The sequence below is a fragment of the Apteryx mantelli genome, chromosome 1 (genome assembly GCF_036417845.1).
Source record: "Apteryx mantelli isolate bAptMan1 chromosome 1, bAptMan1.hap1, whole genome shotgun sequence".
NCBI lineage: Eukaryota > Metazoa > Chordata > Aves > Apterygiformes > Apterygidae > Apteryx > Apteryx mantelli.
The window spans coordinates 20,033,556-20,045,972 of NC_089978.1; the positions used below are offsets into that span (position 1 = coordinate 20,033,556).

General features: G+C 46.4%; 1 protein-coding gene across 1 annotated transcript; it reads left to right on the forward strand.

Moving 5' to 3' along the window:
- The first annotated feature begins 2,211 nt into the window (after positions 1–2,211).
- On the forward strand, positions 2,212–5,432 carry C1H11orf87 (chromosome 1 C11orf87 homolog). Its single transcript, XM_013953551.2, has one exon. It carries the CDS (start codon positions 2,337–2,339, stop codon positions 2,811–2,813), a length of 477 nt encoding a protein of 158 aa, XP_013809005.1. The 5' UTR covers positions 2,212–2,336; the 3' UTR covers positions 2,814–5,432.
- The last annotated feature ends 6,985 nt before the right edge of the window (positions 5,433–12,417 follow it).

Genomic DNA, 12,417 nt, shown 5'->3' on the forward strand with positions numbered 1-12,417 from the left:
ACTGACACAGTCTATTTTCCTTAAAGTCCTGTTAGTTGCTTTAGGGATTTACAGTAATTGGACTCCCTGTGGCTGTGATTAGATTCCAGAGGACACAGCATAGGGCTGAAGGAATCTCCTGGGCCACCAGATCTTGTATCCTGTTGTCATATGTAACCACATCATCTCGTTCCTTTTGGAAATGTGCAGAGCTCTATCGTAAAGGTAATTATTATTTCTGCCCCGTTCTCTCTATTGGAAGTTGGGTTTTGTTTTTTTTTCCTCCCAAAATCCTTAGTTCTCTAATGTTTAGAAATGATCTGGTTTGTTGAGTAAATATATCAATGGGCAGTTCATACTCATTTGTTCTTGAAAAAGATACCTGTAATACATCTTGCCTTGATAAGGCAAGAGTTTTCAAATATTCCATGTGCCTGAGGTATCTATTACAATTCAGTAGAACAGCTTTGGCACTTCTTAGCTACTGAAGATTCACATCTGCCTCATGAGAAATGGAGGTGTGCACGGGGTACATGGAGGGATGGACACTCCCGAAGCATTTGGAGAAGGCTCTATGTAGGAATCTGGCATTAAGGGCATGGTAACAAGGCAGGGTGAATCTGGAGTGATGATGGGTATATACGGCGGGCTGGACATTAAGGTGCTTGGGATAGCTGTGAGCGACTAGGCATGGGTGTGCAAATTTGGCTGCATGGCACATGGCTGCTTTGGTGACACTGGGCAGAGGGTGACAGGGGACGGGGCGTGGGTGCGGGGGCTGGGGTGCGCTGGTATTTTGGGAGAGTGGGTATGGACAGGTCTCTGTGTGGGGGGGTAATGAGTACAGGGGTGTAAGCTGGGGGTGTGGAAGAGCTGGGTGGAGTGGTGTGAGGAAAGATGGGGGGGTGGGGGGCCGTGGTGTGGGGCTGAGGGTGCTGGGGAGGGTGTGAGGGGAGCAGAGTACTGGGGAAGCGGGTGTGTGGAGGGGTGATGGCAGGGCGCAGGGGGTTGTGGTATAGGGGTGTGTGCTGGGGAGGGTGTGAGGGGAGCAGAGTACTGGGGAAGCGGGTGTGTGGAGGGGGTGATGGCAGGGCTGCGGGCTTGAGGTGTAGGGGTGTGTGCTGGGGAGGGTGTGAGGGGAGCAGGGTACTGGGGAAGCGGGTGTGTGGAGGGGTGATGGCGGGGCTGCGGGCTTGAGGTGTAGGGGTGTGTGCTGGGGAGGGTGTGAGGGGAGCAGGGTATTGGGGAAGCGGGTGTGCGGAGGGGTGATGGCAGGGTTGTGGGGGTTGTGGTATAGGGGTGTGTGCTGGGGAGGGTGTGAGGGGAGCAGGGTACTGGGGAAGCGGGTGTGTGGAGGGGTGATGGCGGGGCTGCGGGCTTGAGGTGTAGGGGTGTGTGCTGGGGAGGGTGTGAGGGGAGCAGGGTACTGGGGAAGCGGGTGTGCGGAGGGGTGATGGCGGGGCGCAGGGGGTGCTGAGGGGGCGCCAGGGGGCCCGGGGGACGCCGGGCGGGAGCGGGGCGGCGGCGGGGGCGGCGGCGTTGGGCTCGGCGGTGCCGGTGCCTGCGCGGCCGGGCAGGGCCCCCCGCCCCGACAGCCGTTGGCGCCGCGGGGCCGCGCGGGGCGGCGGCGGGCGGCGGGAGGCGAGCGGGGCCCGGCCGCGGCGCCTGACGTCACCGGCCGGGCCGGCTATAGGCTGCGAGCGGCGCTCCCCGAAGCGGCGGCGGCTCCGGCTCTGCCCGCTCACTCCGCGCTGCCGCAGCCCCGAGCGCCCGGCGCTGCCTCGCTGCCGGCGCAGGTAAGGGGCGCCCTCCCGCCCCGCTCTGCCCTGTCCGGCCGGGCCGGCGGCGGCGGCGGGCCGAGTTCGGGCTGGGGCAGGCGGGAGGGGGGCGGCAGCGGCAGCGGGGCTCCCTCCCGCCGCAACTAGTTGCGGCGAGCGGCCGGGCGGAGCAGCAATTCGCGAAGTCGGTGCGGCGGCGCCGGCCGCCTCCCCCGGCCGCCCGCGGGGCAGCGGGAGCCCGCGGCGGTCCGGGGCGGTCGCCGCCCGCCCCCGTCGCCGCGCGGGCTGCGGGGCTGCGGCGGGCCCGGCCCCCCCGGCTCCCCCCGGCGGGACCTGAGGCGCTTCGGGAGCCCGCGGCGGGGGGGGTGTCGCAGCAGCCCAGGTTTGGGGGGGGGGGTGCTGTGCGCCTCCGAGCGCTAATCCGTCCGGCCCCCTTTGCAGGCTGCTCCGTCGCTTCAGAGCCAGCGCCAGGCTGAGCCGGGGCATCTCCAGCGAGCGCCCGCCAGCAGCCTGGCACCCATCAAAATTTAGGCATCTTCAGAGAGGAGAGGAAGATCCTCGTCTTCTGAAGCCTCCTCAATGAGTGCCAAGCTCTCCAAGGAGTTGAGGCTGTCCCTGCCACCTTGCCTCCTGAACAGGACATCTGCCACCTTAAACGCCAGCAGCACCTGCATCACCCAAGTGGGTCAGCTCTTCCAGTCCTTCTCTTCCACGCTGGTTTTAATTGTCCTGGTCGCCCTCATCTTCTGCGTGATCCTCCTCTCCCTCACCACCTTCCACATCCACAAGAGGAAGATGAAGAAGCGGAAGATGCAAAAGGCTCAGGAGGAGTACGAGCGGGACCACTGCACCCGCAGCAGCAATAGCAGCAGCCAGCACCCCAGGGCAGAGGTGCGGGGAGAGGCGCCCCACGGAAGAGACAACCGGCTGGGAAGACCCCCCCAGGACTCGGAGATCCAGCGCCCCTCTCCCTCGGCAGCCCCGAGTTCCCAGTCGGCACGGGCTTGTTTGGACACAGCTGGCGTGGGGCTCTTGCAAACAGTGGTTTTGTCATGATGGTTTGGGAGAGACCTCACGAAAGCGCTGGTCGGTATTTGTAAATATCTGAGTGATTATTGCAGTCCCCGAAGAAGAAGAAAACATTGCTAATTCAAATGAACGAACAAGCCCACGATCCAAGCGCATGACAGATCACACTGCGTTTCTCATTGACTGTGCAAGGAAAGGATGTGTCTTTTTACTGGAGAAGCAGCTGCACACAGCTAGCAAATATCAAGTCATCCATCTGGAGGAAAGGACCAGGGGCGCAGGTCCCTTTTCCCTTGTCATCATTACCCCAAGGACCGGGACGATCCCACTCTCCCGGGCTTCTCCCTGCACCCCGCGTCACCATCACATGGCATGGAATTGAATTGGGGCGTGGGTGGACAGCGTGGGGAGACAGGCAGGTCCAGAGGGTGCCGTGGGACCCCTGTTGCCTTGGAGCAGGGCGACAGCCCACCGTGGTCTCCTTTCATGCCAGGACCTATGCTCCTCTCCCACCCCTCCTGCTCTTTTCAAGGACTGGATATTGTTTTGTGTAGAAATGTCCACCTCCAGCTGGGCGTAAGTAACCTGCAAGCGCCCTCCGACCCCATGGCCCTGTGCCCCCCATCTGCAGCACTGAGCGTCCCGCTGTCCGGAGGCTGGAGCAGGCTGGCTGTGCAGAGCAGCTCCTGAGCTTTCCTCTCCCCTCAGCCCCCCCTCATTTTCAAGTGCAACCCCCCCTCAGTGACATGAAACCTGAAACCCAGTACTGTTTTGTGTGACTGGGAGGTGATGTGCAGTAACTTGCCCATCACCCCCCCCCCCCCCAGGGGAGGGCCTGGACCACCTGCTGGTCCTGGAGCAAACCCAGTTCTGCACTGGGCACCGGGCACCTCGCACTGACCGTGCTGCATTTACAGCTTTGCCTCTCAACAAGGAATCCTGCAGCAGTACAGATCTGGCTTCTACTTTTTTAGGCTTATATATATATATATATATATGTATATGTATATATTATATAAATATATATATATAATCCTCCTAATCTAGTAGACAGTTAGGAACAGACAACACTTAATTTTCTCCCTCCTCCCCCTTTTTGGGAGCAACCCACACAGTTGTGCAGAATGTCAGCTCTTAAACCCTGACAAATATTTATTTCAGAAGTGTCTGGTGTAGTTTCTCCTTGGGAAACACTGACAGTTTTTGTTTGTGGATTGCAAGTATGAGTGGCTGCTGTGTATGTGTTGGAGGAATCCAAAGCAATGTCAGGTACAGGAACTGCGGCTTTGCTTAGCAATTAAATCAATGACCATTACTTGAAGGTGCCTTAACAGAGTGGCCGTATCCAAACTTTGAAACACCTTGTGTTGTATCATAGCAGAGGCAGCCCTCTACTGTGCATATTAACATCTAAAAAATACAGCAAAGAAAAAGTAATCCCAAGGGATTTTTTTTTCTTTTCCTCCTGGCATTCAGAGTAATCCCAGCAGATAGTGATAGCCCAGTTTTTAATAGACTGTGTCCAGTTATTCCCTCTCTGCTCTGCCTCCCTGGGTGGCTGTTAGTCTGGAAAAATCCCAGACATGCACAGTGGGATGGGGCCCTAAGCAGGTAGTGAATACTCTTAACTGATTTAAATTGAGGAAATGAGGTGACACAAGTGCTCTGTACTCCTTTGACCGTGCCAATATGCAGGGGTTTCAGGACAGTGCTTCTATTACCTAGTTTTATCCCTTTCCAATCCTGCCTGGTCTGATGGGAAATTGCTGTTGAGTTTGGATCTATGCCTCCAGCATTTTAGGCAAGTACTGTATCATCCAACTCAAGGAGCTGCTCCACCAGCTGAGGTTAGTGTGGTAAACATACCTACTAATGAATGGTGGTTTTTTCACATTGCAATTTGATGGGAATAATGGCTGATTCTCATTGCCAGCCGGTATGATCAGATGCTAACGGTTACTTTGTTGTTGCTGGGCAAGGAAATAGGCTTTGTTTTGTTTCCCCCAATAAAGGATGCATGAACTTTTGTATTTAACCTCCTTATGCAACTGCAGCACAGTATTGCACCACAGGGAATAGATTTAGGACAATGACGAGAGTTCAGTGAACAGTAATGGAGCTTCCTGATCGTTGATCTCCACTAAATAGAGAGATATTACTTTCCCCTTTATTTTGTGCTTTTTTTTTTTTTAACCAGTGTATAATTTTGAGTTTTATAAAAGCAATAAGATGTTCCAAATCACTCCAGTGCGTTTCTGGTTGGTGATTCCACTTTTTTGGTGTCTGAAGTCAGATACTCTTCCTTCTGCCTTATGCACTCAAGGCATGCAATAATTCCCCAGAAGTGTACTGCTTGTCACATCTCATTGCAGTTATAAAATTGTCCTATTTTTGAAGAAAAAAAAAAAAAAGGATGGAGATATATATATCTTTATATATGCTATGGATATATAGGTATATATATTATTCATATAATTCTCATGACACTAAAAGTAGTTGCAAAAATGTAACTAGAATTAAAATACGTTGTCATGTAAAACTCTACCCTCTGTTAATTAGCTTTGATTTAATATTTTAATATCTCTGTATTTATGTAAATCTATGTAAATTATGTGGTCTATAAGTAAAATTTCATACTGACTTTAATTTTCTCAGAACTGTGAGCTTCTTGTGGTGTCATTTAAGGTTTTGTATTTCTAAAATTAAATTATACAAGATATCAAAAGTTATAAATTCCTATTATCACACAGAAATACTGCAATAAGGTTCATGAGTACTTTCAATACACAATCTTATCTCAAAGTATTGCAAGCTTATGAGGTTTAATTGAACAGTCCCAGGAGATCTAGCTGATACAAGCAGGACACATAGGTTTTCATTTTCATGAAACAATAAGCAATCTAGGGAATAAATGTGGATTTTTAAAACAGAGTTTATGCTTGGAGGTTCTGTCAAATCAATTGCTTCAAAACCCTACAGCTACAGCTAAACTTCTGCACTTAGCATTCAGTATTAATAAGGCTGATGCTTCTTTCCCCTCCCCACTCCCACTTAAACTAGAAAAGTGTAGGAAATTGTTCATATTTCTAAAGCATACATTTTCAGCTAACTGTGAATCTGCCCAAAGGGTTTTGAATATACATATTTTATGCAAGTGTAATATCTATGTATCTGTATCCATATATTTAAATATTTTTGTGTAATCTTTTCTACAATATTTGATAGAGATGCTGGGTAAATGCTTGTGCCATCCTTGTATGTAAGAACGGATTTATACCCTTTAATATGTACATTCTTTTTTCCCGTGAATTGTTACAAGTTTGCACTGTTCTTGGTAAGTTATGATGGAGGCGGGACAGCTGTGTGCTAATGGATAAAAGAATAGACAGTCCTTCCTCTGTAAAGGGGCACATCTTCTGACGGGATTTTCCTGGGTCTGAATAAGAAATTGGGGCCTTCTGCCAACCAGCATCTTGCGTGTGTAAGAATAAGAAGTGCTCAACAGCACCTAACATGTCTAGTCATCGTCCTGTGGAAGAAGCACGACTCTACTTACTGATTTTAGAGAGGCTAATGAAAAGCAAGAGCCCGCAGAGCAAGTAGACAGCAGTGCTGGGCTGAATCTGGGTGTCCGTGGTTCCCTGCCCGTGCTCACATCCTTGGAGCCGACTGCTTCCTGGGGGCTTTGGGCGACTCCCGTTGACATCAACAGGAGCTGCTACCACCGACTTCAAAGGGGATTGCATCCAGCCCTTTGTCCACCCAAAACGTGGCAGCTGGCCACGTCCCCATAGCTGGCACTAATCCACACCCAGCCCGGCAGGTTCAGCAGGGATGGAAACCATTGCTGAGGTGTATCATCTCCGTCTGATGGCTGGGACGCTCCAGCCTGGCAGCGCTGGGAACTCTCCCTGCTCTTGTTAGCTCTGCTTCTATTGCCTGAGGTGCTCAGGTTTGTCAGGCCGACGTGAATCGTGGACGGGGAAAGTCACTTCATTAAAATGCATTATTTCAGCATTTTCTCTGTGGGATTTGTCTACTGCAAATGCAATCTCTGAGATGAAATTTGCAGGCTCTCCATCCAGACATGTTCTGTCTCTCGATTATATCTCTCAGAGATATATACCTGCATATATATAGATATATAGCTGGAAAGAAGTGCTGGACAAAAAGCAAAGAACAGAGGTTCTGTATTATAGGCATAGCTGTCCTATGACTAAAAACTGGGATTTTTTTGCTTTTGTTTTTAATTAGTTTTAAAGGGTACTATCTTTAATGTAAATAGCAAGTTACTATGTGATTAATGTTTTCCATAGCATTTCTGAGTAGTTGCTATCTTGTTTCTGGAAAACAATGTCCAGTATTTTGAAGCGACTGTGCTTTTCTTGTTCTGTTGTTATGAATATGAGTGCAACTTTTATGTAGGGAGGAAAAACATGATTTGACTCTTTAGACTGGACTGAATTATTATAAAATCCAATTATAGGACTGCATTACTTTTTTTCTTTCGAGTAGTCATTCTCTCTGCACGTTTGTATTTTTTCTATGGGTACTTGAAACCCTTACATTTTAATAAGTACGCAAGATATGGAGGGAAATATAAACAAAGCAGGAAACATTCTTTTTCCTCTTTTGTGTAAATAGCAAAATTTATAGTGACTTAGATTACATTTCATTACATTTTTCATCTACATAGAAGTTTGCATGACTCATATACAAACCTTTAATAACATTTTTATTTATGTCAAATATTAGAATTACTTTTATCCAGGACTGACTTTCTTGTCTCTTTCTGTTAACTAACTCTTTTTTTCCCCCTGAAGCTAAATTCTCCATCTGATCACTAAATAAATTTCTGGTAGAAGAGAGCCTCCTTCTGTTTTTAGTCTTTTGCATGTAGGTCTTTGGTTTGAGTCCAGACGAACTGAATAGTATGGAAAATGTGCTCTGAACTTGTGAAGGCTGGATGGTGTATAGGAGCTATGAGAAGACAGGTGACTGTCTGACAAGCAAACAATGAAATTCCTGTCAATAGCAATAGCTAGCTTTCCTTTTTGGAGTTGCAGTGCTGAAGCCTCCCCATCTGTTGGATGAACCTGGATCAATGGTGGTCCATTCTAGCTGCAGAAGAGACAAGTATCAACCTCCTTCGCAGGACTGTTGCTCGAAAACATTATTTTCTATACGACACTAGATCTCATTTTTGGTAAATTATGTGTAATATATTTCTTATTCAAATCAAAGAAGTTTTCATTGCTGCACTGGTACTATATGTTCTCTGTGGATAACTAGAAGAATTCATTTTCCAACCTTTTTAACCCAATACCTTCACAATTGATGCATCAATTTTGTATTAGGAAATAAATAAATATTTGGATCAGAACACTGTAAGTAAAAATTGCCATTATTTATATAATCTGGTGTTCCATTTCCATTTGGCTTTTCTTTGTTGTTTTCTGCCTTGAAATGGAGCAATACAGTCTCTTCATTATTTTACTTTTCTAAAGAGGAGAAAGAATTATAAGCCAGAACTGCAACATACACATATACAAACAAAAAAAGATTTCACATTGTACAGCAGAACAAAATTATGCAGATCTTGCTGGTTTCATGGTAATTCTTTGTCTTCAGATTTTCACACCACAAATCAAGCAAAATTTTTACCTAAAGTCTGCTGAGGGAATTCACATATAATGAGTAGACTGTCTTCCGTACAGTTTTAGCCCTGCAAAAAGCATTAATACACAACCATGGACAAAACAAAGGTTAAAACTTCTCAAACATCTAATAATCTAAAAATAATAAAGTATCCCAGGGGATTATGAGTACTGTAAATAAGGGCAGTTGAAAGAAGGAAAAAAATATTAGCTCTAGAATATAAAGAAAGCAAAGTGTGCTGGAGGATGAATTCATGGTTGTAAACAAGCAGCTCTAAATTTGACTCCTGGCTCTGTTACTCACATATTGTGTGGCCTTCAGCTTCCAAGCTATTTATGTAGTAATTGATATAGAAGTTATTTATTAAATAAATAATACATGGAACCTGAAAATAAACTACCCTGAAATGAATAAATAAAGCCTCAAATACATTACGAAAATACTGATACCATATTAGAAATTAAGAGAGTCTTTGTGCTAATCACCTGGCTTGACTTATTCGAGTCTTTATATTTGGCAGTGAGGTCCAAGCGGTACACTGCACAGCTGGGAGATGGATGGCTGGGCAAGATGCTTGAACAGTCACACCTAGAGGCTCAATTTAATTTTTAAGTTGAAGTGGAATATGCATTAGGAAGAAGAGCCAAGAAGACTAATGTTTATTTTACTGTTTCATCACTCATAACACTTTCCTTCACTGCAGAAAACAGCCTTGTGTGGTTTTGAGTGGAGTGCTGACTAAGGTATTAAGAATACAGAAAAAGACAATTCTTGGGAGAAACCCCATCCACTAATGAAGTTTGTGGCAAAAGCTCCCTGAATTCAATGAGGTCTGGACTATGCCCAAGACTATACCAGATCCCAGTCACTTTTGGCTCATCCCATGCTATGTAATCAGATTTTCTTGATTGTTCCAGTTAGTATTTCTAGGGTACATGGATTTCTCTTGCCTTTTGACTCACAGTCTGCACCCAGCTCTTGTGGAGGACAGCAAGGGATTGCCTATGGGTTACCTGTGTGTGACATGCTCATACTCACTTTTCTTTAGCTTTCTTCGTGGCCTGCTGTTTGCTCTGAATTTGACTCTCCAGCAGGGAGCCAGTCTGGTTAGTCTTTCCACAGGTTGAGTTTTGTTTCCCAGGCTTGTTTCCTCTCTCCAGGAGGATAATCTCAGCCTGCCCCTAATACTATAAGATTTCTCTCTCTAAATGAGCATTTGGTTTGATTTCTGTGAAAATACTGTAAGATTTTGTCCTCACCTTGATCCAGATTTGTCACGCTTAACCACAGCATGACCATATTGATACAGTGTAAAAATCTCTGCTACAAGGCAGAAGCTTTTGAGAAAGTGCTGGACTTCAAACAGGCCGAGAAATCCTGCCACACTTCCTGCTATGGTCCATTGACTCTGGAACAAGATCACATTTCCTGATTAAGCTGCCAGCCCTAGACTACAGGCTGAAACTGCTGAGAAATCATCATTCTTTCATAACGAGAACACCACTGTTAGGAAAAATATCAGTTACTACAGAGGGGAGACTATGTAAATGAGAGGATGTGGTGCTAATATGGGTATTATTATGCAAATATATATGTAAAGCCTGTGAGACAGACAAGGTCAACCGAATTGTCTAGCTAAGGCTGGCCTCCTGGTCGACATTTTCTTCTTTTAAAACAGGTTATCACTTGCCACAATTCATCCTTTTTCTTGTGGTCATGAATACCTGAGATGCTATTAGACATATGCTTTTACTTTGCTGCACAGCTAGGAAAATCCGTCTGTGAGCCTCTGCCTCTATATAAACTCCACTTGAACTGTTTAAAGTCTCTTTGTTTTCATTATAGAAATACACTTTCTACTAAACCATCCGTTTGACAGACCTCAGCAATAGCTTAAGGGAGCCTTCACTTCCAGAGCATGTGTTACAACCTGTTTAATTTGGCAGCAATGATGTTTAAGGAGGACCGTTGTCTGAATGATTATATGGGGTGACTTTGCAAAATCATATGAACAACTTTTGATTGTATTTAGAGAGGCAACAATAAACATTTACACCCTGAGAGAATCGCACATACCTTTTTATCTGTTTACAGTGAAGCAAGTCCAAAGCATCTCTACTCTACCACTTGAGTTATTCTGGATTTATAGATTTCTAGAATTGAGTTGGATATATGGGCTATTATCTGTGTGACACACCTCCTCTAAAATCAGTTCCTCCTGGGGTAAGGGATGATGATGAACTTAGATGAAGAGTGGAAAAAGTAGCTGAAATGTGACAGACCGGTTTTAGTATTATTGTTTATATAGTGTTGTAAATATACTCTGCCGAAATAAAGTTAGATTCATTAGGTGGGTACGCTTGCAAGTAGAAAACAGAACAGCACAACACAACTCTTTTAGGTATCAGATCTAGGTCTAATGTCTTTTATAAATAAAAACATCAGATATTACTGCTCACAGAGAAACTCTTGAGATCACTGCATTCCGTTTAGGCTTTTTTTGCTTCTTTTTAGAAGGTTTCTCCTAATGTTCTGGAAAGCAAAGTCTCAGATTATGTCTGAATAAAGTAAGCATTATGACACTGCAATCTGTGAGAGAAAGTTTTGCTTCCGAAAGTCACCAGGTTGGCAAATCTGTATTTGTTCAAAGTCTGGGCACTTCACTACCAGGAAGCAATTCTGCTTTTCCACTGACGTGCATCAGTTTTTGCAGTGAGGGGCTGTAAGAAGGTAATTCAGATTACCTGAGTGTGCAGTCCCCATTCAATTCCTTGAGACTGATGGAGGTGGTGAACTTTTAATGGCAATAGCTGTCAACAAGAAACAGGAGAGAAAACACCTCATATCATGTAAGGCACGGAAAAGTAATAACTTTTGGAAACACAGAGATCTGGCTGGACTAGAACTGGTGATTTGGTAAGGAAAATCTCTAGGTTTTACTTCAGAGTATCTTGGCCTAACTAACTTCTCTGTAAGCACCCTTTTTGTCAGAGTTACAGAACAGGATTTTGTACGTTTGTGTTCTCCTGTTTGCTATCAACAAACACAGGGTGCAGAGCTGGGCTGGCTTCCCCAGTCCTGCTCGTGCACAATGAGCCCTAAAGGAGTAAGAGCTCCTTTTGAACAACAGAAAAGAAACAAAAGCAAGCTGTTAGGGGATGGTGAGGTTTTCCTCCAGGCTGGCTATGTTGTCAGTTAGTACTTTCTCCAGATGGCCTGGGCTTTTGCTTTACTTTCCCTGCTGCAGCTGGGGCTTGTCCCTTGCTCTCTCCCAGCTGCAGCTGTGCTGCTTGTGGAGGTTTCTGTTCTGTCACTTCCCCACCACCAGGACTTACTCCAGGGGCTGCCTGTGCTCCCTGCGCTCTTGGGGCCACCTTAAATGAATTCAGTGTTAGGTCTTTGCCAACTTATTTTACTTGTACCGAGACAAGTTATGCCACACTTACATGAATGGGCGAGCTAGTGAATTACAGAGGAGCATTAAGCTTTGCAAGGGCAACAGGGCAGCGTCCAGGGCCTGAGGAAGGATGCTGGGCCACTAAACGCTGCAGCACAGTTATGGGTAGAAGGGCCTATTATTCCCACTTCATCTCTCTGGTGTTTTCTTTAATATCCCAGCTCATGGATGTCTGGCATCAAAATACAGACTGTCTGCTGTGGCTGTGGAGCTTCATCTGGCTCTTGGCCACCACCCGCCCCAACGCCCGCAGCCTGCTCCCCACAGAGCCCAGCTGCAATGGCCTGCTTTCCCCCCACTACCCTTTAAACAAGTTCCTTTGTGTTTCCCCAAATAATCCTCAGCTTCCCTGTACCTCCTCCCCATACAACGTCTATAGTTCCAACTCATGACCTCGGTTTGCTTGCAGATGATATGTATGGAGCTACGTGGTGAGGATGAATTGATCAGTGCAAATAAATTATCCCTGCTTTTCTCCCAGTGATGGGCTTGAGCCCCAACCCAGCCTCACATGAA

Excerpts from the sequence above, each read along its gene's own strand:
- C1H11orf87 (XM_013953551.2), top strand. The coding sequence starts at position 2,337 with ATGAGTGCCAAGCTCTCCAAGGAGTTGAGGCTGTCCCTGCCACCTTGC.